The sequence below is a fragment of the Rhinolophus sinicus genome, linkage group LG05 (assembly GCF_036562045.2).
Source record: "Rhinolophus sinicus isolate RSC01 linkage group LG05, ASM3656204v1, whole genome shotgun sequence".
NCBI classification, from domain to species: Eukaryota; Metazoa; Chordata; class Mammalia; order Chiroptera; family Rhinolophidae; genus Rhinolophus; species Rhinolophus sinicus.
This window is the reverse complement of record NC_133755.1, coordinates 9,102,738-9,127,972: the sequence shown is the minus strand read 5'-3', so window position 1 is coordinate 9,127,972 and position 25,235 is coordinate 9,102,738. Positions and strand designations below refer to the sequence as shown.

The 25,235-nt window shown below is 35.2% G+C and overlaps 1 protein-coding gene across 2 annotated transcripts in view; it reads left to right on the top strand.

The window, feature by feature from the left end:
- NBAS (NBAS subunit of NRZ tethering complex) overlaps positions 1-25,235 on the top strand; it is a 269,220-nt gene that overhangs the window by 114,510 nt on the left and 129,475 nt on the right. For both annotated transcript variants that reach the window (XM_019751941.2, XM_074331709.1), the window contains 6 exons: positions 4,823-4,956; positions 9,536-9,598; positions 11,954-12,076; positions 17,023-17,125; positions 20,178-20,407; positions 24,384-24,496. In XM_019751941.2, coding sequence (XP_019607500.2) covers positions 4,823-4,956; positions 9,536-9,598; positions 11,954-12,076; positions 17,023-17,125; positions 20,178-20,407; positions 24,384-24,496 — 766 coding nt within the window. The remainder of the gene's footprint in view (positions 1-4,822; positions 4,957-9,535; positions 9,599-11,953; positions 12,077-17,022; positions 17,126-20,177; positions 20,408-24,383; positions 24,497-25,235) is intronic.

Below are 25,235 nucleotides of genomic sequence, written 5' to 3'. Positions count from 1 at the left end.
AGCAGGGGAGTGAATAATTGGGAACAATGACACAAACACAGATTTGTCTTACTGGCGTTCTCCTGTCTTTTATGACATCCAAAAGCCCTCATCTCTGGTTTTAACTTTGTTCTTTGCTTGACTCTGCCTTTGGAAGGTAGAACTTGTGAAGAAACTTGGATAAGTCTGGATAGAGATGATTTAGGAATATATTCTTCCTTTTTGTATTGTTCTCTGTCTTCTATATTAGTATTTTTCGAATGCCTCCGTATATCAGACTGGATTTTTTATTTTTAATAAAATACAGTTTTCTAGGCCCAATCCAGAAATAATGGATTAGAATTTGGAGAGTATGTAATATGCTTTTGACTATTTGGTGATTCTGACGGAAAGCCAGGGTTAGGAACAACTACTTTAAATGTCCATTTCTTTTAACAACTGGGAGTTCATAGTCTCTTAGCTGCTCATGGACTATATGTCATAGTCTCTTAGGTGCCAACTTTTCAGTTCTTTTCTGATTACAGAAATTCAGTGGGCAATTTTAGTTTTAAAATTGCTTTTTGTAAATTCATATTGTAGAATATTTAGAAAACTCAGAAAAACAAAGATGGAAATAAAATTTTTGTTTTTGGCAATTTCAGTGACTAGATAATCTGAAAACCTGTCTGCTCTAAAACATCTAGATGTGTTCATTCACTTATTAAAAAAAAAAATCTATTTAACTGCATAGCTGAGCTTCTAAGAAAGCAAAAGAAATCCCTACAGACCAAGTGAAGAGGGAAGTAGGAGTCTAAGAAATACTCAAGAGAAGGAGGCAGTGGCTAAGTGGGGTGGGGTTTGCAGTTGACAATTTCTAGAGCAGTGAATTTTAACACCTCTTTGAGACAGAAGATGATGTCTTTTAAAATGGTGAGTTAGAAGTGAGATTTCTGCATAATGTCAGGGCCATTTCTCTAATTATGAGTGAATTTGAACATTTTTCTTATATGTTTGAGAGGCATTCTCTCTTTTGGTGAATTGGTCATTGCTGCTTTTTCCTCATTTTTCACTTGGATTTTTGTTCTTTTTGTGCGTTAACTTTTTAACAACCCACATACATTAGTGTAATTAGCCCTTTTTTTTTTTTTGATATCTGTTGTGAATGTTTCTCCCCGTTGGTAGGTTGTCTTTTGACTTTGTTTATAGTGGACTGTGTCATGCAAAATCATTTTTTTGTATTTGTGTAGTCAAATTGATCAATCTGTTCTTTTATTGCCTCTGTATTTGGAGTCAATATGAGGAAGGCTTTTCCTACTCTAAGGTTAAAGAATTCACGCATCTTTTCTTGTAGTACTTGTATGGTTTTATTTTTATGTTTAGATCTTCAATCTATTTGGAGTTTATTCTTTCGTATAGTGTGAGATGCGGATCTAATTGTATGTTTTACCAAATGGTTACTCAGTTTTCCCAGCACCATTTATTAAAAAATTTATCTTTACCTGAGTAATTTGAGATGCCACCACCTTTGTGATATACCAAAGTTTCATTTATTTGTGGATCTAATTCTAGAGTTTCTATATTCTGCTGTCTCTTTGTGAATGCACTAGTACCACACTGTTTTCATATAGAGATTTTACAGTTTTTAGTTCTGCAAAAGTAGTATTCCTTTGTAGTTTTTTCTGCAGTTTTTTTTTTTGGCTCTTTTGTTTGTTTTTCAATTTGAAGTTCAATGTTAGTTTGTTTAGTTCTACAAAATAAGCTGTTGGTATTTTTAGTGTGGTTGCACTGAATTTATAAATTAACTTAGTGAGACTAGTATCTTTATAATGTTCAGTCACCTATTCAAGAAGATGGTATTATTCTATTTGTCTATGTCTTTTTGAGTGTCTTTTCAGGAATGTTTAAATTTTTTCCTCATATAGGTTTAGCACATTTCTTGTTAAATTTATTCGTAAGCATTTTATCTGTTTCTGTTATAAATTGAGTTTTTCTCTATTCTATTTTCTTAATTTTCTCTGTTTATTATTTGTGTATTTGAAATTTATTGATTTTATATGTTAATTTATATCCTGAATGTCTCTAATTATTTATTTATTTATATTATTATTATTTTTTTATTGGGGAAGGGGAACAGCACTTTATTGGGGAACAGTATGTACTTCCAGGATTTTTTCCAAGTCTAATTTTTTTTTATTGCTTGATTCTCGGGGGTTTTTCAGGTATCCTATCTTATCATCCATTGTTATTTTTTCTAGTTGTCTGTAGTGCATAATTTTAAGACTTTTTAAAAAAAAAACAGACTTTTTCCCCCCTCACATTTCGCCTTGCTATGAAGCGTGGAAAACAGTGTGCTCTGCGTGGCGGGGGAGGACTTATTTCACTGACTTCGTAGGAAGTCCTAGATGCGCTCTCTTCTGTTAGCTGGAGGTGAGCAAGTGAAGGTTTAATAGTTAGCACTGATGTATCAGGACGGGAACACTGAGAAAAGAGTAAGTGTGTTTTCCTATGGAATATGAAATTAAGTTACAGCTTGAATCTAACAGGGCAAGAATGAAAAGTATCTTAATAATTTGAGCATTATGACTTATGTACACAATAGATTGTGTTAAGATAGACATACTGCATCGCATAGGAAGAGAACAAAAAGAAAGCAAAGGAATGCACAGAAGAAAAAGGATCTGTGTATGAGAGTGGGATGAGGATTTATGCGTTGAGCCGTCCTTTACTGAGCATATATGAGACATTAGAAATCTGGGACAGTCCAATTGAAGTCAAATCCAAGTGGAGCTAAAACTGGGTTATTGGGGAGGATTTAAATAGGGCAATAAAGTCTTAGGACATTTCCGGTAGGAGTAGAATAAGACGAGGCAATCTGACTCCTGTCATATTTAGATAAAAGCAAGGCGGAGAGTTTATTTCTTACCTTTCACATTGAGGGACTTCTACAGGGTTTTTCAACAGAAGATTTTGAACAGATATGATCAAGCATGGGCTCTAGAATATTTAACTTTCAAGTGACACTTGAATGTCTCAGAGGTGGAAAGATGGGAAGCAGGGAGATGGAGGAAAACATCATAGACCTTGATGTCAGTCTTAGCTGGCTTCCCACGTTGTTTCTTGACTGAAACTGGTTTCAGTTTTTTCTTTTTCTTTCTTCCTCGGACACTCTCTGAACCATGTGGGTTCCTTTTTACCATCTCTTCTCTCAGTCTCTTCCCCTCTTCCTCTATGAGAAGTTCTTCTGAAGTGTTGTGAGAGCTAGAGCTGCTTAGCTCAGGCTCCAGAGCCAGTTGCCTGCGTCCGAATCCGGGCTTGACCGTGTGACCTCCTCTGCTTTGAGCAAATTAGTTGTCCTCTGCCTCAGTTTCCCCTTTGTGTAAAATGGAAGTAATACTGACCTTACAGGATTGTTCTGAGGATTGATGAGCTAAAACATATAAATTACTTAGAAACAGTACCTGGCACATAATAACGATTCAGGAAAAGTTAGCTATTTTAATTAATTTTTAATAATACTGTGTTTCCACGAAAATAAGACCTAGCTGACCATCAGCTCTAACGCATCTTTTGGAGCAAAAATTAATATAAGAGCGGGTCTTATTTTACTATAAGACCGGGTATGATATAATATAATATAATGTAAGGCCGGGTATTATATTATACCCGGTCTTATATTAATTTTTGCTCCAAAAGACGCATTAGAGCTGATTGTCTGACTAGGTCTTATTTTCAGGGAAATAGGGTACTGCCTTTTACTATGCCTGCTTGTCCCTGTTTCACCAGTTTGTTACTTTGCAACCTTGGATAACTTTTTGTCAAGGTTTAATGTCAAATTAATGATATATAGCTAGATCTATCTATCTATATATCTATATATATGTATATATATGTATATATTTTTTCTTAATACCTTGAAGAAAGATATGTACTTTAAACAAACTTTGTTTCTCTGGTAACCTTGAATGTTGTTTCTTCTTTTATTCACTGATGTGATTTTTTACTCAGAAAATGCCTTTGTGTGGCAGTTCCTCTCCATCACTTTCCTGTTTTGTGTTTCTACTAAGGTGTTGAAAACCAGTAGATCTTTATTCTGGAAATTATCTTAAACTTTTTTTGTTGTTGAAAGGGCTCCAAGAAAATAGTTTGAAACTTCCATTTTGCTTTCAATCACATCACAATACTATTAGGAAGATGTTGTTAATACCCAGTTTCATAGATGAGAAAAACAAGGCACACATCTGTTATTTTTATGTCCCAGAAAATACTCTATGGATGGGAGTCTGTGGTTTGCAATGGGAAGTGGTGTGTCCTCTGTAGAAAGCGACCCAAGGTAGCCATCTGTCTGCATCAGAATACAGAGTATATTCTGGGATTTAAATTTTATTGCATTAAAATGTGACTTCTTTCAAATAGAATGTCAGGACTGTTTAGTTAAATGACTAATGTATTATGCATATTGAAAAATAATAGGTTCGAACATCTCTGAATATTAGTTAAGGAATTTTATATAGTTTTGTAATTGAAACACATAAAACTTGGCTTTAGGGTTAAAAATGTTGTTTTTAATGAATTGCCTTTTTAATTCACTGTTTCTTCTATGTTGAGTGGGTCATAAATTGAAGAGTCTGCTTTTAGCAGATGCAGAGCTTATGGGTACAAATTATCTTTTCTAACTGATTCTGTAATTAAAATGTGATTTCATTTAGAATTATTAAAAATCCCAAAAGTCTGTAAGCTACAAAAAAAAATCAAGATTTGTTTCTGCATCTGATTAATTACACTATTTAATATGCTGTTCACAATGGTACTGGGATATGAAAAAAGTGACTGTAAATCTATTGACAGTGTGCTTTATTTTCTCCAGCTGCAGCAAAAAATTATTCCCGATCAGGACCAACTGATGGCAGTAGCACTAGAGTGCATCTATAACTGTGAACGAAATGACCAACTCTCTCTTTGCTATGACATATTAGAGTGTCTGCCGCAAAGGGGATACGGGTGAGAATCCACAGCGATCTTATTGTGTCGTTTTAGTCTAATAGTTAAAATGAAAAAGTTGCTTCTCTCAATGTCCATTACAGAGAATTTTGGGAATGTAAAAAGGTGTAAAGAAAATGAAATCATCTGCAAATCTGTTGCCTAGAGATAAATTTTTGTTTTTCTAGCAGTATATGTTAAGTCACTATAATTTTGTCAACCTTGGTATTATAATTTTCCGTTGAAAAACAAAAATAGCACCACCATCACCACAACAAAAAATACTGTTTATGGTGTATGGACAATGGTATGTCTTCATTTTAAGTTGTGTGTCTAGTTAAGCATTTTCCATGTTTGTGGGCTAATTGTATTTCTTTTATGAATTGTTTGTTCTTGCCTTTGCCTGTAGTAATCCCTTTAAATAGTGGTATATGAATGTGTGTAATTTATTTTTTCTTTCAGTTTTTTTGAGATATAACTAACATACAGCACCATCTAAATTTAAGGTGAACAGCATAATGACTTGACTTAACATATATTGTGAAATTATTACCACAATAAGTTCAGTTAACATCCATAATCTTATATAGATACAAAAAAAAAGAAAAGCAAAATATTTGTGGATTTACTGTCTGAGCCACTTTCAGATGTAACACACAGCCACACAGCAGTGTTAACTGCAGTCATGTTATACATCACATCTCTACTACTTAATTATCTTATAACTGGAAGTTTGTACCTGTTAACCATCTTTTGATCTTTTTTTCGATGAGTTTGGTGGAATTTTTTTTTTTTTTTATTCATATAAGTGAAATAATACAGCATTTGTCTTTCTCTGACTTATTTCACTTAGCATAATGCCCTCAAGGTCCATGAATCTTGTAAATAAAGGAAAGTATATTTTTTTCTTTATCCATTGATCCATCAGTGGACACTTAGGTTGTTTCCATGTCTTGGCCATTGTAAATAATGCTTCAGTGAACATGAGAGTACAGATGTCTCTTCAACATAGTAATTTAATTTCCTTTGGATATATACTCAGAAGGGGAATTACTGGATCATAGTTCTCTTTTTAATTTCTTGAGGAATGAATACATAATTTTTAGCTGGGCTTATGTTTGAATGGAAATTTATTTAACATTGTTTTGGATCATTAAGTTGCGAGCAAATCGGATTTATATTTTCTTTTTGAAAGTTAGGTAATAATCATTCCTTTAATCACACTTTTAAATCTAGTATAATAAATTTCACATCTGGAGAAGTGTAACAATACATGAAACTGCACTGAGTGAATAATTAGTGGACCTGTTTCTAGGCCTTTGTGATTTCAGCTGAGCCACTTAACTTCTCTGGTCATTACTTTCCTCATTTGCATAGTCAGATATTTAGACAACAAGGCCTCCTCATGCTCTGTTTTCTCTTTCTCTTTGACCTTTATTTTTCTCTGCTTTTCTCTTTTTTTTCTCCCTCTGTCTTTTCCTTCCAAGGAGATATTTATTTTTTTGTGTGTGAAATGAATGATATAAATGACCAATGTTGCAACCCATTGTGAAATAATTGTTTTGTGCAGTCATTAATGGTAAAATGAGGTAAAAGATTGATGGGTAAAGGACGTTTGCATGGTACCAAAGTATTACCCCAGCAACTATTTTTTATTTTTTGTCATTTCAAAGAGGAAATTTACCATTATAAACCTTTAATCAAATCATCAAATATAGCTGACTTACAGTCAGACAGCCTGACATTATTTGCCTCCTGGTAAGATACAATATGAAGTAAAATTGCTTACCCTGAATTTAATCAATCCTTTAAGTCAAATTTCTAGTTTAAAGTAAATGCAAGGAATAGGGGAATGAGTTAAATAACGCCATGAAGAAAACAGCCAGATAACATACAGAATGTGAAACATTCTACAAATGTCTGTGAGATGTACAACTAGTCCCTTCACTTTGAAAAGTCATTATCATAGAGAAAAACAAATTGGTGGGGATGAGGAGGTACTGTTGGTCTAAAGCCAGGGAGTCCAAAGGGACATAAATCCCCTTCTAATTTTTAACTATAAATAATGTATGGAGTAGTTAAAGTCAAGAAATTGGAAGACTTGTTATATTAGGTTGGTGTAAAAGTGATTGTGGTTTAAAAGGTTAAAAGTAATTGCAAAAACCACAATTACTTTTGCAGCAACCTAATAGGTAAACAGCCATTGGCTCTCACCTTGCCCATCCTTTCATACCTGACTTCTAAAGGCAAGCACTCATTATAGATATTTTTTCTTATTGACTTTGCCTCTGTCAGCTTGAGGCCTCCTTTGTTGTCCCTGAATCAACTAGGTAAAAATCATTGACTTCCAACTGACATTATAATTTTTAAAAATAAATGTATGAGACTTTGTTTTTTAGTAAGGTCAAATATGTATAAATATCAATTAGAGTTTATCTATTAATTTTTAAACAGTAATTTGCCTACCATGAGGAGAAAGTGATGGTGTCAGTAGAATGATGATACTAAATGAACACTTTTTATATACATATGACAGGAAATTAGTATATTTCTTTTCAAAAGTGTGTAGTCTAAAAAATTGCCTCTTTTGTATGTGTGTGGCTGATAGCCTTTTTACCTTCAGAATAATGATCTCTAATCTAACAGATTTTTTTTTTTTGTAAATACGGGGAATGGCTTGATACTCTTTTGTTGTCCCAGTTCCTTCCTTCTTTCTTTTTTTTTTCCCCAAAGATTTTATTGGGGAAGGGGAACAGGACTTTATTGGGGAACAGTGTGTTTTTCCAGGACCCGTCAGCTCCAAGTCAAGTTGTTTTCCTTCATTCTTTGTTGTGGAAGGCACAGCTCAGCTCCAGGTCCAGTCGCCGTTTTCATCCCATGCGGGAGTTGAACCGGCAGCCTTGTTGTTGAGAGCACTCGCTCTAACCAACTGAGTCATCCTGCCGCCCAGCAGCTCAGCAGCAGCTCATTGTCTTCACTCTAGTTGCAGAGGGCGCAGCTCGCTGGCCCATGTGGGAATCGAACCGGCAGGCCTGTTGCTCAGAGCTCGTGGTCTAACCAACTGAGCCATCCGGTCACCCCATTTCTTTCTTAATGATTGTATTTCACAATTGCAGTTTTCTAAATAATATAGGGCTTCAGAATATTTTCTGTGGTTCTCTTTGTTCTTCATGTCAAGTTTGTCAATTCATATTCTCCCAGTGATTAGCTGTTTATTTTTAGTGGTTAAATGATTATTTACCAAACGGCAAGCTATGTATTGTTTTGCCATTTAGGAAATGAGCAATCACTTCTTTAATTGAATTAAATTTTTATGTATCTTACCTAGGCAGCATATTCCATCTGGCTGAAAAAAATTGTTCGTCATTATGTTTGTGAATGTCAGTTCACAAATGAAGAACACTGTATCTTGAAAATCAATGACACAAGTTTATTGTGCAACTATAAAATGACAATTTAAAAGTATTATTCCTGAATGAGTATGTTAATGGCAGTTAGCTCTGACAAATGATGTTTTTTTGAAAGACTTTCAGTGGAATATACCCTAATTTATCAACTCAGTCCAAGGCCTAAAATTGTTTTAAAAAGATGTCTTAGTAAATTACACTAAATTACTGCCAGATAGATTTAGACAAACACAGATTATGGTTTAAAAAATAATGGTGCTTCTGTGCTGAAGTTAGGTCATTTTTAATTTTCAAGTCCAGACAAAGAATTTTATTTGATCTTTTTATTACTAAAACCCTAAGATCTTGCTGGAATCCAGGTGGCTCATCGGTTGGAAGGCACCTGAAAGTGTCAGGGCAGCAGTTCTTTGTTGGGAGTGTTCCCTCTGTGGTTGGAACACAGAGTGGCACAGGGCAGAAGAGGGCTTTTATAGCAGTTGCTAACCTTTCCTGCCAAATCTGTGCTTTCACTCGTATATGCTTTGTGCCATATAAAATCTGTTCTACCAGCATGTTTTTATTAGTTTATGATCTTTTTCATGATAATGTTTCCATTAGTCCCCTATCCACTTGTTTCCTCAGAAAGGGTTTGCTTCTTATTGATGGCTCTACTTCTCCCTGGTTCTTTCATAATGAAGTGGATGCAGAGGGAATGACATAACATGAAGAAGTCCCCTGATTATTTAGAATCCTAATGGAAACTTCCTGGTGGGGGGTCACAGGTGGTGTAGATAGGCCTAGGAGAAAGCCACCGTGCAGGGCCAGGTTTCCTTATCTGTTTCATTGGTTAAGAGAACAGAAATAAATGATGGTTTTCCCCTTACCTTTCTGAGAAACAAGACTGCAATTGATTTATAACTCATTTTTTTTTGCCTTTTAGCAGAACTGAACTTCAAATTCTTTAGAAAATTGTTGCCCATATCTTGCTAATCTATAATAGAGAATATTGTTCTACTCTAGTATTTTTTTATCTTAATCTCTTGAGAAATGAAAGAGGCTGAATGAGCTCAGGTGATAAGACTGGAATTTTACTTGGACAATGTAAAATTGTTACGTATTGAGTATAAGGGAAACATCATACCTGTTTTTCACTTAGGTGAGTTTTGAGTTTAATTCAAAACATAATTTTAACTTTTTTTCTCTTAATCTTTTAGTCAAAAGACAGAGGTAACTACTTCTCTTCATGACATGGTAGACCAACTGGAACAGATTCTCAGGTGAGAAAAATGACAGCCTATGTGGCTCTATGCTGATTGAGGAGGTGTGTCCAGGAAATATGCCTTCAAATATGTCTACTAGTCATGTCCCGTTTGACCTTGTGTATGTTTGACTATGGGGGTGAATTTTCTTAATAACAAATGTTCTACTGGCTTATTTTACAAACTGCTAGAGTAATAAGAGCATGGACTTTACAAACTGGTAGACCTGGGGTCACATCTAGATGTTGCCACTTACTAGCTGTGTGATTGTTGAGCCTAGGGTTTTCATATGTCTAATATCTAACTCATGAGTTTATGGAATTAACATTAGATTAGGCATTTAAAGTGCTTCACACATAGTAAGTGCACAAGAAATGTTAGTTTCTGCAGGAACTATTGCATCTATCAGCAAACAATGTTTATTACACTCCTAACTTTGCTTTTTTGGGCACAATACATTTGATTGTATATCTGGATCATAGCAAACTACACTGGAGCCTTCAAGTAATTCTGTAGTAATATTCTTTTACTGTCAAAATGAAAAATTAAATTGTCTTTCTCGGAGACTGAAATTTCCCAATTTGCCACTTAGGAAGTCTTTAATGTTTACTAGTATTTATTTTTATATGTGTACATAATTGTGCTTGTGTATAGTTTTTAAATATTTGTATAAAAATAAGATTTTAGGAATAATAAACTTTGTCCGTCCAATATGAAGTTATAGGTAATAATAGCACTTTATAGAGGTAATATATATAGTAAAGTATAATAATTTGGAATCTACTAATTAAAAATTTTATGCAAGTTAAAGGACTTCAGTGTAAATATATTTTGAGTTGTATTTAAGGAAACATATTTTTGTGTACCATAGCATGTGAGTTTAATAAAGAATTAACTGTCTAATTTCCTTAGGACCTCTATTTATTATTACTTAGCCTGTTTCTTTTAGTCTATATTCTGAAAGTTACATAGTATTTTTTCTTGGAAAATGTTTAATAAATCAAGCATTTCCTATTATAGCTTGGCTTGTGTCTCTCCTTTCTTCACCCTCTCTGAAAAATTGAGCATAATTTGGCTAAAGCTTACAGGGTTAAGTCAATATGGAGTCATTCCTTTTTTTAAAGATTAATTCCTTGTAAATCTGCATGGTTACTTTTGCTTCCCTAATGAAATTGAGAAGAGCTACTTCAAAGAGGTACAGAAAAATGAACACAATGTCTTTACCCTGTGTTCTGGGCGTAAGTATGGGTGAGCCTCATAGTCACGTGTGCTTTCAATGCCTCAAGGACACAGTAACATCCTGTAGGTTTCTGGATGATACCCAGGCCTTTCACTGTTGAACTTAATTTACTGACCTTTTAAAATGAGAACTTGCTGTTCCTGTTCCACTGCATGGCCATTAATAGTTGATAAATGTTTTAACATACATAATGGTCATGACCCATGAAACCTATCTTTTATGAAGAGTTTCTGAATTCTGTCCAGCCTCTCTATAATTCCAGTACCATGTTTCCCCCAAAATAAGACCTAGCCGGACCATCAGCTTTAATGTGTCTTTTGGAGCAAAAATTAATATAAGACCTGGTATTATATTATATTATATTATACCCAATCTTTTATTATATAACACCTGGTCTTATATTATATAACACCCGGTCTTATATTAAAATAAGACAGGGTCTTACATTAATTTTTGCTCCAAAAGATGCATTAGATCTGGTGGTCCGGCTAGGTCTTATTTTGGGGGAAACATGGTAGTAGTTATTCATAAATGTGAGATTTGGGGAGACAGCCCAGGTGTATGAGTATATATGATGCTGATCATAATGGAATGTGATATCTCAAGAAGATTCATATGAGACCAAGAAAGTGTGTGACATACCCTGTATTTTTATAGAATGGATTCTTGAGGGAGATTGAGCCTTATGATATTTCTGTGGTTCTCCAACTATAAAATTCTTTGCTTTTTACTTTTCTAGCAGCTTTGCCTATGACAAAATACTCAGTAGGATTGTTAACAGTTAAAGCTGTGTATTGAAATAATAGACTTGACTTGTTTTATTGACTTGATGCTTTTAGAGAACAGGAAAATTGTACTAAAAGATTTTGAGATAAAGATATGTCATGCTTTTTTTAATATGCTGCTTCTCCCAAGTATATTATAATAAAAATCAGTAGGGAAGAAAATATTAGATATATAATTATTAGCTACTCTTTTTTTTTTTGCTGAGAATTAATATAATATGTAAAATTGGGGCATTCTCTGTGCTTTTTTTTTAAATACTAAATACCTACGTGCTATTTGTATATTTAAGATTATTAGACCTTTTGTGTGGCAGCAAGACTTAAATTTTTTTTTTCTTTAACTTACAGTGTGTCAGAGCTTTTGGAGAAACATGGACTTGAGAAACCAATTTCATTTGTTAAAAACACTCAGTCTAGCTCAGAAGAGGCACGCAAGCTGATGGTTAGATTGACCAGACACACCGGTCGGAAGTGAGTAATAAAATTGATACTTGTATATGATTAAAAATAAGCACTGCACTTTTCCTTTTTTTTCAAACTTCATTGAGTTATTATTGACCAACAATAAATTGCACATATTTAAAGTGTAGAATTTGATAAGTTTTGATATATGTATATACTCATGAAACCATTAAATTCAAGATAATAAGCATATCCATAAGTCGTAAAAGTTTTCTCTTGCACCTTTATAATTCCCTCCCTACTCTTGCTTCCCAGTCACATTCCCATTCCCTTTCTGAATACCCATGACCTACTTTTTTGTCCCTATATATTACTTTGCATTTCCTAGAATTTTATGGAAAAGGAATTATGTAGTACACACGTTTTTCTTTGTCTTCTTTCAGTCAAAAGAATTATTTTGTGATTTATCCATGTTATACCATGTAGTATCAGTAATTTATCATTATATTTGCTGAATAGTATTCTATTGTATGAATTCATCACACTTTGTTTATTCACCTGTTGATGGACATTCAGGTTGGTTTGAGTTTTGGCTTTGATAAATAACACTATGAATTTCACGTATCCATCTTTGTATCGACATGTACTTTCATTTCTTTTGGATGAATCCGTAAGAGTGAAATGGCAGGTCATATGGTAGGTGGACCTACCTACCACATGACCCTGGCTAACTTTTTGAAAAACTGGCACACTATCTTCCATAGTATTGTGCTATTTTATTTTCTAACCAATCTTGTAGGAGGGTTCCAGTTGTTCCACGTCTTTGGCAGCACTTAGTATGGTCAGTCTTTTTAAATTGAGCTATTCTAATAGATAGGCAGTGGCATCTGATTTTGGTTTTAATTGCTTTCTTTAATGAATAATAATGTCAAACATCTTTTTATGTGCTTATTTGCCATTTATATATCTTCTTTGATCATTTTAAAAACTTGAGTTGTTTGTTCTTACTGATTTTGAGACTGTTCTTATATATTCAGGATACAAGTCCTTTATTAGATATGTGTAGACTTGCTCCTGTTTGTGCCTTATGTTTTCATTTTTTTAACTGGGTCTTTTTAAGAGCATACATTTTTAAATTTTGATGAAGTCTAGTTTATCAGTTTTTTCTTTTTTGATTGTGCTTTTGACATCATTTTAAGATACTTTAGCCACAAAGATTTTCTCCTACCATTTCTAGTCAAATTTTATAGTTTTGTAGATTTATAGTAAGTCTTAAAACTAGATAACTTTAGTCTCCCAACTTTGTTTTTCTTTTTCAAAGTTGTTTTGTCTATTTTAGGACCTTTGTATTTTCATATGAATTTCAGAATCAGCTTGTCATCTTTGCAAAAATGTCTTTTGGACTTTTGATAGGGATTATGTTTAATCTATAGATTAATTTGGAGAGTGCTACTATCCTAACTCAATATTAAGTCTTCTAATCAATGCACACAGGATGTCTTTTCATTTACTTAGGTCTTTTAATTTCTTTCAATGATCTTTGTAATTTTCCGTGTATAAGTCTCGTACTTATTTTAAGTTTATTCCTAAGTAATTTATTATTTTGGGTGTAGTATTGTAAATGAGACTGTTTCTTTATTTTTGGATTGTTCATTCCTAGTGTGTAGAAATACAATTGAATTTTGATATATTGATCTTGTATATTTCAGTTTTGCTGGACTCATTTATTAGCTCCGATAGTTTTTTTTTTTTTTTTTCCTGCCAGATTCCATAGGATTTTCTATATGCAGATATGTCATCTGTGAATAGGCACAGCTTTGCCACTTTTCTTTCCAATTTGTATGCCTTTTATTAATTTTTCTCTTTTCATTGGTGTTAGCATGATATACTTTTTGGTATATAGCAGGGTTCATAGCTCTTCCCCATTAGCATCGTTTATCTTTTACTTTTAATTAATTTTTGTTTTTGTTTTTGAAGTGCATTTCTTGTAGGCAGCATGTAAGTTGGGCCTTTCTGTCAAGATGTGATTTGGAGAGAGCCAGGCTGCCAGGTGCTGCTTAGTTACACTGGGATTATGAGGGAGTTAATACCCATAAGACCTGCCCTCAAGCAATAACACCATGAGAGGGTAGATGGATAAACTACACCTCCCAGACGACTCCTGCCTTTCGGAGCAGCAATTGGTAAATTGCTTATGTAATGCAACCAGTCTTGGCTTTTTCAAGGCACTCTCCTTCCTAAAACATCCCCGTCTCTCTTCCTATGTCTCTCTTTCAACAGTGTACTCTAGTTATTGACGCGTGTCATTATGTTCCCTTCTAGATCATATGCTTCTTCAGGGCAAGTGTTGTAGTCACTATACATCTAAAGGAGACCTTACATAGCCATGGTTCTTTCTCAATCATTATTAAATGATTAATATAGAAGGTTTGGCAACTTAAGTCTTAAGATTTCTTTGCAACTATAAACAAATGGTCAATATTTCTGGTCATGTAACTACTCTAGAACCTACTCTTCAATAAGAAAGACTTGCCGTTGCGACTCGGTTAACTACCATCTTTCCATTGAGTCCCTCGGGTACTTCTGAAGTCTTTGAAGTTAATTTCTACCATGGTGTTCTACTTGCTGCAAATATGTAAGAGAATGGCTTCTTCTTTTTTTTTAAAGTAGTCAATTTGAGATAAATCTTATTTCATGTGTTCTACAATAGCTTTGCCTTCAGCCCTACAGACTATTCTTACGCATTTTCTAAATGGTGGCAGATTTCATCGAATCTGTCACAAGTCAAGTTTTAACATCTCCAGTGCAATACTATTTCTCCCTGGGAAATACACTTTCATTCCAGAACTGTAACTCATCCATAATGTTTGTATTCAGAGATCAAGCTCTCTGTGAATTTGTAAACTCCTTGCCCAGTGCCTTCAAGTTCTATTCTTGGTTCTTATTTACTGAATGTATTCTGAAAAGGCCATTGTAAATAATGTCTTATAATTCATTTTAATTAGAACCTGTACTTATGGCTAGCCATGTGTGAGAAAACAATAATACCATCTGTGCTGGTGGTGATGGCTTCCAGAAGAACAGCTGGGCCATGAGAACTTGCGTTTGGCTAGGCAGTGCCTCGGTCTGATTCCGTCAGGCAGCTGCAAGGTGGACATGCACTTCATCAAGCATTTTGCCACTTCTCTGCAGCCAAATCTCAAAGAGCCATCTGATTCTTTAAAGCCCACCCACAGAGTTCACATACCGGGGTCTAACTCATGGAAACATTTCAGGGATTATCTTGGAGGTCTTGCAACTATATCAGTTTTTGTGTGTGTGTTTGGTGGAAAAAATAGGTTCTTTTATGCTTTATCGCCTATGGGCACGGAAGTAATTGTTCATTTTGTGTAATAAATATAAAAAGCTATAAGCAAATGAAGCATATGCTTTTTAAAAATTTTAGGTGAAAACGTCCTGAAGATTAGAATTCTCTCAGGCTTTTCCCACAGCAATGTTATTATACACAAACAGTCTATTTGCCCTGTTCTTAACACATAAAAAAGAAAAAGATGCATGGAAAAGAAACATCCATTTGGTATTTGACAAACACAGAACAAAACGAAATCTGCCCTTTTCAAACAATGAGATTCATGATTATGTAGAACTTCAAGACTAGAAAGTGAGCATAAATGATGATTCGAAGCCCACATATATTTAGCAAAGATGAACATTTGAAAGAGACAGAATTATAGCACAGTGTTCCTCCCACTAGACAATGGTAGTAATCATGGATGTGACTCTAGAAAAACAAAATATTTTTGTAACTTTCAGACTCATTCATTCACATTTATTGAATATTTTCTACCAGAAAAATGGAGGGAGTGTCTTTTCATATATTTTTGTTTAAGTTAATCCTCACAATATACGTAAAGGCAATCTGAAGCTCAGAGAAATTAAAAAAATGTATTTAAATCTGCACAGGTAATTGACTTTGTTTTTATCATATTGAGGAACATAATCTCATCCATTCCTTGTCACTCTGTAAGATGCATGTTAAGTGAGGAAAATCTGAAATTCAGGAGTATTAAATGACTAGCTCAGAATCATGCGGCTAATATGTGAAACTGTTAACAAAGCCCCTTCCCCCGCTGCAGGAGAAGCGGCACCACCACTTCTCTAACTCTAACCCGGGGTGCTAGTGCTAAGTGGTATTTGATCAACTAGACTGCATAGGCCTCGCTGCTCGTGCAGGACTGACCCCTGCCTGGTACCTTGCCTCCCTCCTGGAGGAATTGTAGATGAACTAGGACACCTGACAGAGGCTTTATGCTCTGGGTTTTCCTGAGTGTGGTCCCAGGAATGTCCTTGAGGGAACAAAGTGCAGAGCATGACGCTTCTTCCTAAGCCAGAAAGGACCATGCCTGCACCTCCCCTAGGAGGCTGTCACCCGGGAAGAAGGTAATCCCCGCATTGGGTGATCTATTGTTCATTGGATTGGTGGGCTACAGCAAGGACTGGCCCTGGAAGGAACAACTGATGCTCCCCTGCCGCTGAGCAGTTGCCAGCCTCCAGTCGGATGCCATGCCTGGCCTGCGGTTGCCCCATGGGTCTGCATGTGGACTCGCAGTTAAGAAGATCCCCTGCTGAAGATTGCAGGGAGATGAAGGTGGAATTGGAGACTAATTCTCTGTCTCCACAGCTGCTTTATCTTACTATGCTGCATCTTACCCTAGAAACTCACAGATTACTTGCCTTTGCCATTTCCGTTCAGTGCTCTTCCAGCTTTGTGTGTAGGCAGCTTCCGACAGCACCACGTTGGCAGCCTCTTGAGCATGGATGCACAGCTGCCCGGCTTTCCCCTCTGTCCTTAATCCCAAGTTTATGCCTGGAAATTCAAACAAGATAGATTCCTGTTGATGATTTGGAAGCTTGTGTGGCATATAGAATGGCGGTACCAGTTTTTTGTTTTACTTTTGGCCAATCGAAGAGAGAGATTTCATGTTATTTTTCTTTTTCCCCCCTCCCCCTTCCAGGCAGCCTCCTGTTAGTGAGTCTCAGTGGAGAATGTTGCTGCAAGACATGTTAACTATGCAGCAGAATGTGTACACGTGTCTGGATTCTGATGCTTGCTACCAGGTAACTCTGTGTAACTCACTGTCTTTGGATTTAGAGATTGTGGTTCAAGATTGTGGCATCCAAAAGTGATGACCGTAAGCTGCACTGTTAGTAGTACTATGAATAATAGTTGGTAATTGAGTAGTGCTTTGTAGTTTGAGAACTTTCTTACCCAACCTCCTATCTTGCCTATGTTTGTTCACTGTAACACCATTTATTTAGTGGATTAATCCTCCGCTAGGAGACTGTGAATCATACTTGAGTCCTCTCACTTCCACGGTTTTGGTGGTCACTAAAACTTATTTAATGTCCCTGAGAAAAGTGTCAAATCTGTCTGCATCTCTGTTAAATTGCAACAATCCTTTGTCTCCCTACTTCCGCATCTCTTTCTAACTTACCCTGATTCAGAATATTCTTCTAAAACAGACCTTTTCGTGACACTCCCCTTAAAGTTTGCTGCTCATTCAGTATCAGCCATCAGAAGATAGCTGCACTTCTTAGCGTGGCATAGAAAGCAACAGCGGAGTCCAGCCTCCTGTCCACTCTCACCTCTCCACCATATCTACCCCTGTGCTCCAGTGCTCCCATCAGTCTGTCATGAGTCCTTCCATGCACCATGCTCTTTCGTCTTCCTGTGACTTTGCATGCATTGTGCCCTTTGCCCGAATATATTCCTCTTTCCTCTATTTGAAAATCGCTGATAATTTTCAGGACTCAGCTCACTAATTGTGCCCTCTAGTATGCCCTCAACAGTCCTTCTATATAACTTGTCTCTATTGCAGCCCTTCTTTCAAATGCAGTTACTTATTTCTGTGTGTTTCTTCCATTTGGTCACGGGCTCCCAGGTGGACACCATCCTATCACGTTCATGCCTGTATTCCCCAGTGCGTATGATCATGCCTGGAGCCTAGAGGATGCCTAAGGTGGTGGTGAATGGACTGGGAGTGCAGCCTACGGGGATTTAATCATTGTGTTGGGAGATATATATACTACCTCCAAACTTCTCATAGTTTGTATGGAAAGATTAACCCATTTTAAGTATAAAAAGGATTCTCATTTGAATTTTCCAATTAAATAAGCTACATACAAAATAGTGTAGTATATTTCTGGTATTGCTACGCAATGACACTACAAAGCATGGCCCACTGATAAAATGACAGTTACAAAAATGAGTCTCTACTTTGTAAAATAGGTTGATATTTTAATTGAAAGTGATTTTAACAAACAACACTAATGTAGACTGTTGAGAAATGAATGTTTTTATATTTGGACTTAAGGTTTTTACACGCTTGAATTAGTATAAAATTTATATTTACGGTTACAGACTCAGACCCGTACAGCTACTGATAACTTCCCCTTTTGTATCTAACGTAAAACTCAAAATCTAATCTCGGGAGAAAAAACTATATGCACATGGGGTCCAAAACCTAACAGTTATTAGGTATGTTTCAGTAATGTTTTTAAGTTGGAGTGGCATTATTTTGGAATTTTTCTGTTTCTGATTGAAAAATTGGTAATAAGTATATTACACGTGAACTAGCACTTCTGTAATGTCACAAACAACTTGATATACCACATTGTTTTTGTTATATTTCAATCCCTTATTAGGCTTTGATATTTTAATGACTTCTGGCCATTAGTCTCTCTTTTTTGAGAACATATTTGAAAGCATATTATAACAGTTTTGAAACGGTTCTATAAGAAGGTAATACAGATTTGGCAAACATATTTTTAAATACTATTTTAGTACCTTTTAAATTATGCTATATTGTCTTACTGCCTTTTGACCATTCTTGGAAAATAATTTGAAAGCTCAATGGCACAATTTTGGAAATGTTATGCAGCCTATAGAGCAGAAATCTGTATTGTTCATTTTAGCAAAACCTTTTAAATTTTAGAGTGAGATTGTGCTTTTCAGGGTTGAGCATTGACTGATTCCTTATTCCTTACTTGAATAAACTGAAGGAGTACAGAAACTTGCATCTAAGTCATTTGGGTCACTTGGAGTAAGCCATTTTCACCTGTCAGATAAAAGTGATTAGAGTTGCTCATAGATAATACACTTGCTGTCGCAATTTGTATTTTATAGCGGATCCCTCATAGATATTAATCATTTTATGCTTATCAGTAATTTCAGCAAAGGCCAGTCTAAAGTTACCTTCCCCGGAAGCCCAGAAACAGTCAAAATAAGGGGATCCTATGAAAATTGGGTAGTCTTATTAATTATAAAGAAATTCTCATTTCTTCATGAAATTCTTGTTTTTTCATCTATTTCTGTGCTGTCCTCATTCAACAGTGGCGTCATAGGGTAGAGCATTCTCAGGGGAAGTGCTCATTACATGTTGACATTATTAGTGTAGGTTTAAAGGAATCTCTTTCAGATTTTTCTGTAGTAACTCAGTAATCTCAATTACAGAAAAATGTTATGTTAATTGATGCTATTAGTTGTCTAGTAGAATGTAAGGATATTTGCATGAATACCTCCCATCAGCTGCTCTTGTTTTAAATTTGCAGATTGGAAAAAAACACCTCAGTGTTATATGGTATATTCTAATTTTAATAAGTAGGAGTAAGTATAATATGTGTAGGTTGGCTATTTAGTTTATCAGAATGAATGCAGATGCTTTAAGCAGTTAGGAATTAAATGTATCATATTCAAAGATTTTCTTTTAAAATATTGAAATGGTTAATAGTTCAAGCAGAGTGGGCCCTGTTGAGTTTGGGACTGTATGTCTGATGGATCCTGCTTTTAATGAGAATGGACTTTAGATATTTTACTTAAGTCTTCATTGTAACACAATTAAAATATTATGCTTAATATTGGTTTGTTCACTTAAATTATTTTTTCTTCTTCCTAAGAGGGTTTTTTTTTTTATTGAGGTGAGAATCAATAAAAAATAACTGTTTTAAAGTGTACTTCACAGTCATTTAGTACAGTCACAACGTTGTACAACAGCCGCCTCTAGGGTGGATGGATTTTTAATTTATTTCATTTGAATATCAGAGCCTTCATTTGGTTGCGAATCTAATCCTCTTTGTTTAGGCACTAATTCCACTTTGTTCTTTTTCCCAGATATTTACAGAAAGCCTTCTGTGTTCCAGTCGCCTCGAAAATATCCACCTTGCTGGGCAGCTGATGCAGTGTAGTGCTGGTTCCGTCAATCCCCCCGTTAGTGCAGCCCCAAAAGGGAAACCCCAGTACAGGATCAGTTATGACAAGAGCATTGACTTGGTTTTGGCTGCCAGCAGAGAGTACTTCAATTCTTCTACCAGCCTCACGGACAGCTGCATGGACCTGGCCAGGTAGAGGAACTCTTCTCTCCTAAGAGGGAGGGGGAGCCAGAATGCACCAACTCCATTGTTGGTTTCATTCTTGACTTTACAAAATGTATCATCACAAGTATAAATTGACTGTGCTGTGTGGGGCACTGTTATTTATTGCTTGAATCTGGAAAGAAAACTTAATTGTGTTATGAATATTCATCAACTTCCTTATGACCCCTTTTTTTCTAGTATGCTTTCTCATAGTCATTTTTGCTGATTAGCTGTAAGGTTGTACTTCTCTTCTGTTGGAAGAGATTCATGGGATAGCCTGAAAATTCAAGTTCTGGAAATTTCTAGCACATTTAGGCGGTATCTCTATCCTTCACATGGTTTTCTCTCTATTTAGGGACCAGGGACCTGACTAGGATAAAGCTCAAAATTCCCTTCCAGGTGGAAATTTCGGGACTATGAATTTAGTTCCCCTCTTGGCCTGTTGTACTGGAAATTTAATGTTCATCTTTTTGCTATTGATCCTTAAAAGCTTTTTTTTGCATAAGGGACATTTGCCCTTTGTCTATCTTAAATGTTTTAATTGAGTTGCCAAGTTTTTATTATGTATGATTTATCTTTTAAATTGCTATTTAAATTTTATAAAAAATTGATTGTTATTTTTTCTCTTTCTGTCTTTTATGTCATCCTCTGAAAGGGCTTTAATTCCCAAGACCATTAAAATAGTTCTTCATATTGTTTCTTACTACTTTGATGCCTTAATGTTACATTGAAATTTTAGAGCTATTTGGAATTTATTCTGATGTAAGAATTGTGGTAGCTGTTTAGATTTACTTCCACACCCCATCCCCCCAGTGATGTAGTTGTTTCAATTCTAGCAAAACTTAAAGATAACTTTTATATTTCAGTGTTATCATACCACAGAGAGAATCATGTTTTTCTCAAAACATGTTATTGAACTTGACAAAGTTGTTTGAATAGTTAGTATATATTTTTCTTCTCTCCCAAGGGATTGTCTCTCAGATGATGAAAATATCAAATAGAATCACCTTGGAAACTGGGAGTCGTGTTTGACCTAAATCTTTTTGGAAGGTGTTTTCAGAGATCATTTTGAAAACTAAACTGCCTGTATTTCCTCTTCATTCCATCCCTTTTTCTCCCACAAGGACAGCCTTAATTTGAAAAAGATGTCCTGTGTATAATGTGGCAGCAAACTGATTGAGACCTGTGAGCCTGGAATTTTTTTTTTTTAAATTAAAGTTTATTGGGGTGACAATTGTTAGTAAAGTTACATAGATTTCAGGTGTATAATTCTGTAATACATCATCTATAAATCCCATTGTGTGTTCATGACCCAGAGTCAGTTCTCCTTCCATCACCATACGTTTGATCCCCTTTACCCTCATCTACCATCCCCCTCCCCCCTTACCCTCTGGTAACCACTAAACGATTGTCTGTGTCTATGAGTTTTTGTTTCTTATTTGTTTGTCTTGTTCTTTTGTTATTTTGGTTTATATATGTACCACATATCAGTGAAATCATATGGTTCTCTGCTTTTTCAGTCTGACTTATTTCACTTAGCATTGTAATCTTAAGATCCATCCATGTTGTCACAAATGGTCCTATTTCATCTTTTCTTATTGCCGAATAGTATTCCATTGTGTATATATACCACAACTTCTTTATCCATTCCTCTATCGAAGGACATTTTTCTTTGATAAAAGAAAATGGTTGTTTCTATGTCTTGGCCACAGTAAATAAAGCTGCAATGAACATTGGAGGACCCTTGTCTTTATGTATAAATGTTTTCAGGTTTTTTGTGTAGATACCCAGGAGACGGATTGCTGGGTCATATGGTAATTCTATTCGTAATTTTTTGAGGAACCTCCACACTGCCTTCCATAGCGGCCACACCAGTCTGCATTTCCACCAACTGCATTTCCAGTATATAAGGGTTCCTTTTTCTCCACAGCCTCTCCAACACTTGTTACTATTTGTCTTGTTGAGGATAGCCATTCTAACTGGGTGAGGTGATATTGTGGTTTTTATTTGCATTTCTCTGATGATTAGTGATGGTGAGCATTTTTTCATATGTCTATTTGCCATTTGCATGTCCTCTTTGGAGAAATGTCTCTTTAGGTCTGTTGCCCATTTTTCAATTGGGTTGTTTTTTTGTTATTGAGTTGTATAAATTCCTTGTATATTTTGGATATTAGCCCCTTATTGGAGGCACTGTTTGCAAAAATGTTCTCTCATTCACTTGGTTGCCTCTTTATTTTGTCGATGGTTTCTTTTGCTGTGCAGAAGCTTTTAAGTTTGATATAGTCCCATTCATTTATTTTAGCTTTTACTTCCCTTGTCTTTGGAGTCAAATTCATAAAATGCTCTTTGAACCCAAGATTCATAAGTTTAGTACCTATGTTTTCTTCTATGCAGTTTATTGTTTCAGGTCTTATGCTTAAGTCTTTGATCCATTTTGAATTTTGGTACATGATGACAGATAGCAGTCCAGTTTCATTTTTTTGCACGTGAGCTTGGAATATTTAAATGTTCACAGTTGCTTTAAATATAGAAAATAGCTTATACATTCTTGTTGGTGAAATTATTTATTAGCTAATTTTTCCTATTGAGGAGACAGTACATCACAAGATAAAATAGTTAAACAATATAGAAAGCGTATATATTGACAATAAGTCTTTCTCCTTATTCTAGTTTCCCTGAATTTATCCCTCAGCTGTTTTTTTGATCAGTTTCCTATTTTTGCTGCCAAAATATTAAATGTCACCCTCTTCTTTAAGTCACAAATAAGTGCTTATTACTTCTCCATACGTTTCTGTATCTTTTTTCACTTATGATCTATATTAAAGGTTTTCCATATGAGTACATATAGGTTTTTCTTATTTTTTGATATTTGTGGACTATTCCATTGCTTGATTTTTATAGAATTTAATTAATTAGTACCTGATTTAATTTTTATTTATTTATTTTTTTGTAAAAATCATTGTGGTAGTGAGTATTCATAATTATGTCTGGGCAAGCTCATCTGTATTATAAATTCCTAGAACTGAAATTCCTGGGTTCAGAGGTAAGTGCAGTTAGAATTTTGATAGCTGCTACAAAGAGGTTATACACCTTTCACACCTGTATTAGCGTGTATTAGTCCTCGTCGGATTTGAACTCTGCAGTTTTGCAAGAGCAAGCGGAGCCTGTATCACTCTCATATGGGTGCGTACGGGGGCCTCAGTGTCTTTATTTGATGATACATGATTGTAGCGTGCATTCGTGGTCTGGCCTCGACTGTCTTTCTAGACTCATGTTCCCATGTTCCTCTACATGCAACTTTCGAAAATAAGTTTATTTGTTAAATATACTGTCTCTGGATTTTTAAAAATTTGTTTAAAATACTCCAAAGCTATCACAGATTCTTAGATTAGCAAATCAGAGACTTTCTCCTATATTTCAGGACTGCATTACCAACTGATTCTTCCCTTTTGATCAGGAAAAAAAGTCTCTTGTGCAGTTTCTTAGGTTCTTCTTTTTTTTTTTCGGAGGGGGAAGACAAAATTATCACTGAATCAAGATGTTTCTGTTTTTCCTAGAAGAATAGCTGGAAATTAGCTGAATTCTGACTATTTTTTTAAATTCTTTCTAACACGATCATTACCTTTGGAGTCAACAGTGAAAGGAGCCCTAAACACAGAATTAACACGTCTTGCTTCACAACATGGTGCCATTGCATGCTGTCATTGTGACCCTGTGCAAATCACTTCACCTTCCTGACATGCAATTTTGGCTCTCTTATAAAGCAGGTGATGACATTTGCCTGTCACATAGGCTTGTTATGAGGATTAAGTAAGATCACAGAAACAATCCAGCCAAGTACTTGGTTGGAATGTAGTAGGTTTTTGATACATGTGTTGGATTTCACATTGCTGAATATAGAAAGACAACTTAGCCAAACATGTATTACTTCTTCTTTTAAAAAAATATATCTGATTTCTCTTAGATGCTGCTTACAGCTGATAACAGATAGCCCCGCTGCCATTCAAGAGGAGCTGGATCTTATCCATGCCGTTGGATGTCTTGAAGAATTTGGGGTAAAGATCCTGCCTTTGCAAGGTGAGTTTTCTGCTTGGTGTTGCACTATTATTAACTTATGTTGTATTAATTTACTAGTGTTCCTTTTTTCATTTTTTTAAACTAAAGAGTACGTTTGCTTATTTAATCCATTAGCGATTGATCCTGCCCTCTGCACCATTTTTCAAATGGAATTTAAGGGGAAACCCAAAAGCAAAAAATAAAGACAATATTTTATCATAATTTATTATTTTAAGTTCCCAGTTATGACATTAAAAGAAATAATATTAGTAACAGCGCTGTGGCTATTGGATAAAAACAACATTAGAAATAATTTCAACTGGGGATTATTGGGTGAGAGGTTCAGATTGATATTAGTTTTGGTATATGATTTATTCCTGGGTTTTGCTTCAGTTACATAGATTTAGAAGTAGCGCTAAATGATAATAGTTCCCTTTTTTATGCTAATCGCAGAATACTCTTTAAGTCAGTGCTGTTATTTTAAAAGAGGGAATGCTAGGAAATTCTTGTTTCGAGTTTAATTATTAGCAGTATATTTATATATATTTATTAGTTTCAGGTGTACAAAACAATGTGATTAATAGTTAGACATTTATCATTTATACCGCTCACAAAGTGAGGACCCCTCCCCGTCAATCTGCTACCCCTCTGACATTGGAAACAGCTGTTACATTTCCACTGTCTCTATTCCTTATGCTGTGCTCTGCTTCTTGTTATTAGTGGTATCTTAGCGTTGCTCACGATCTTTACCTCAATGTAA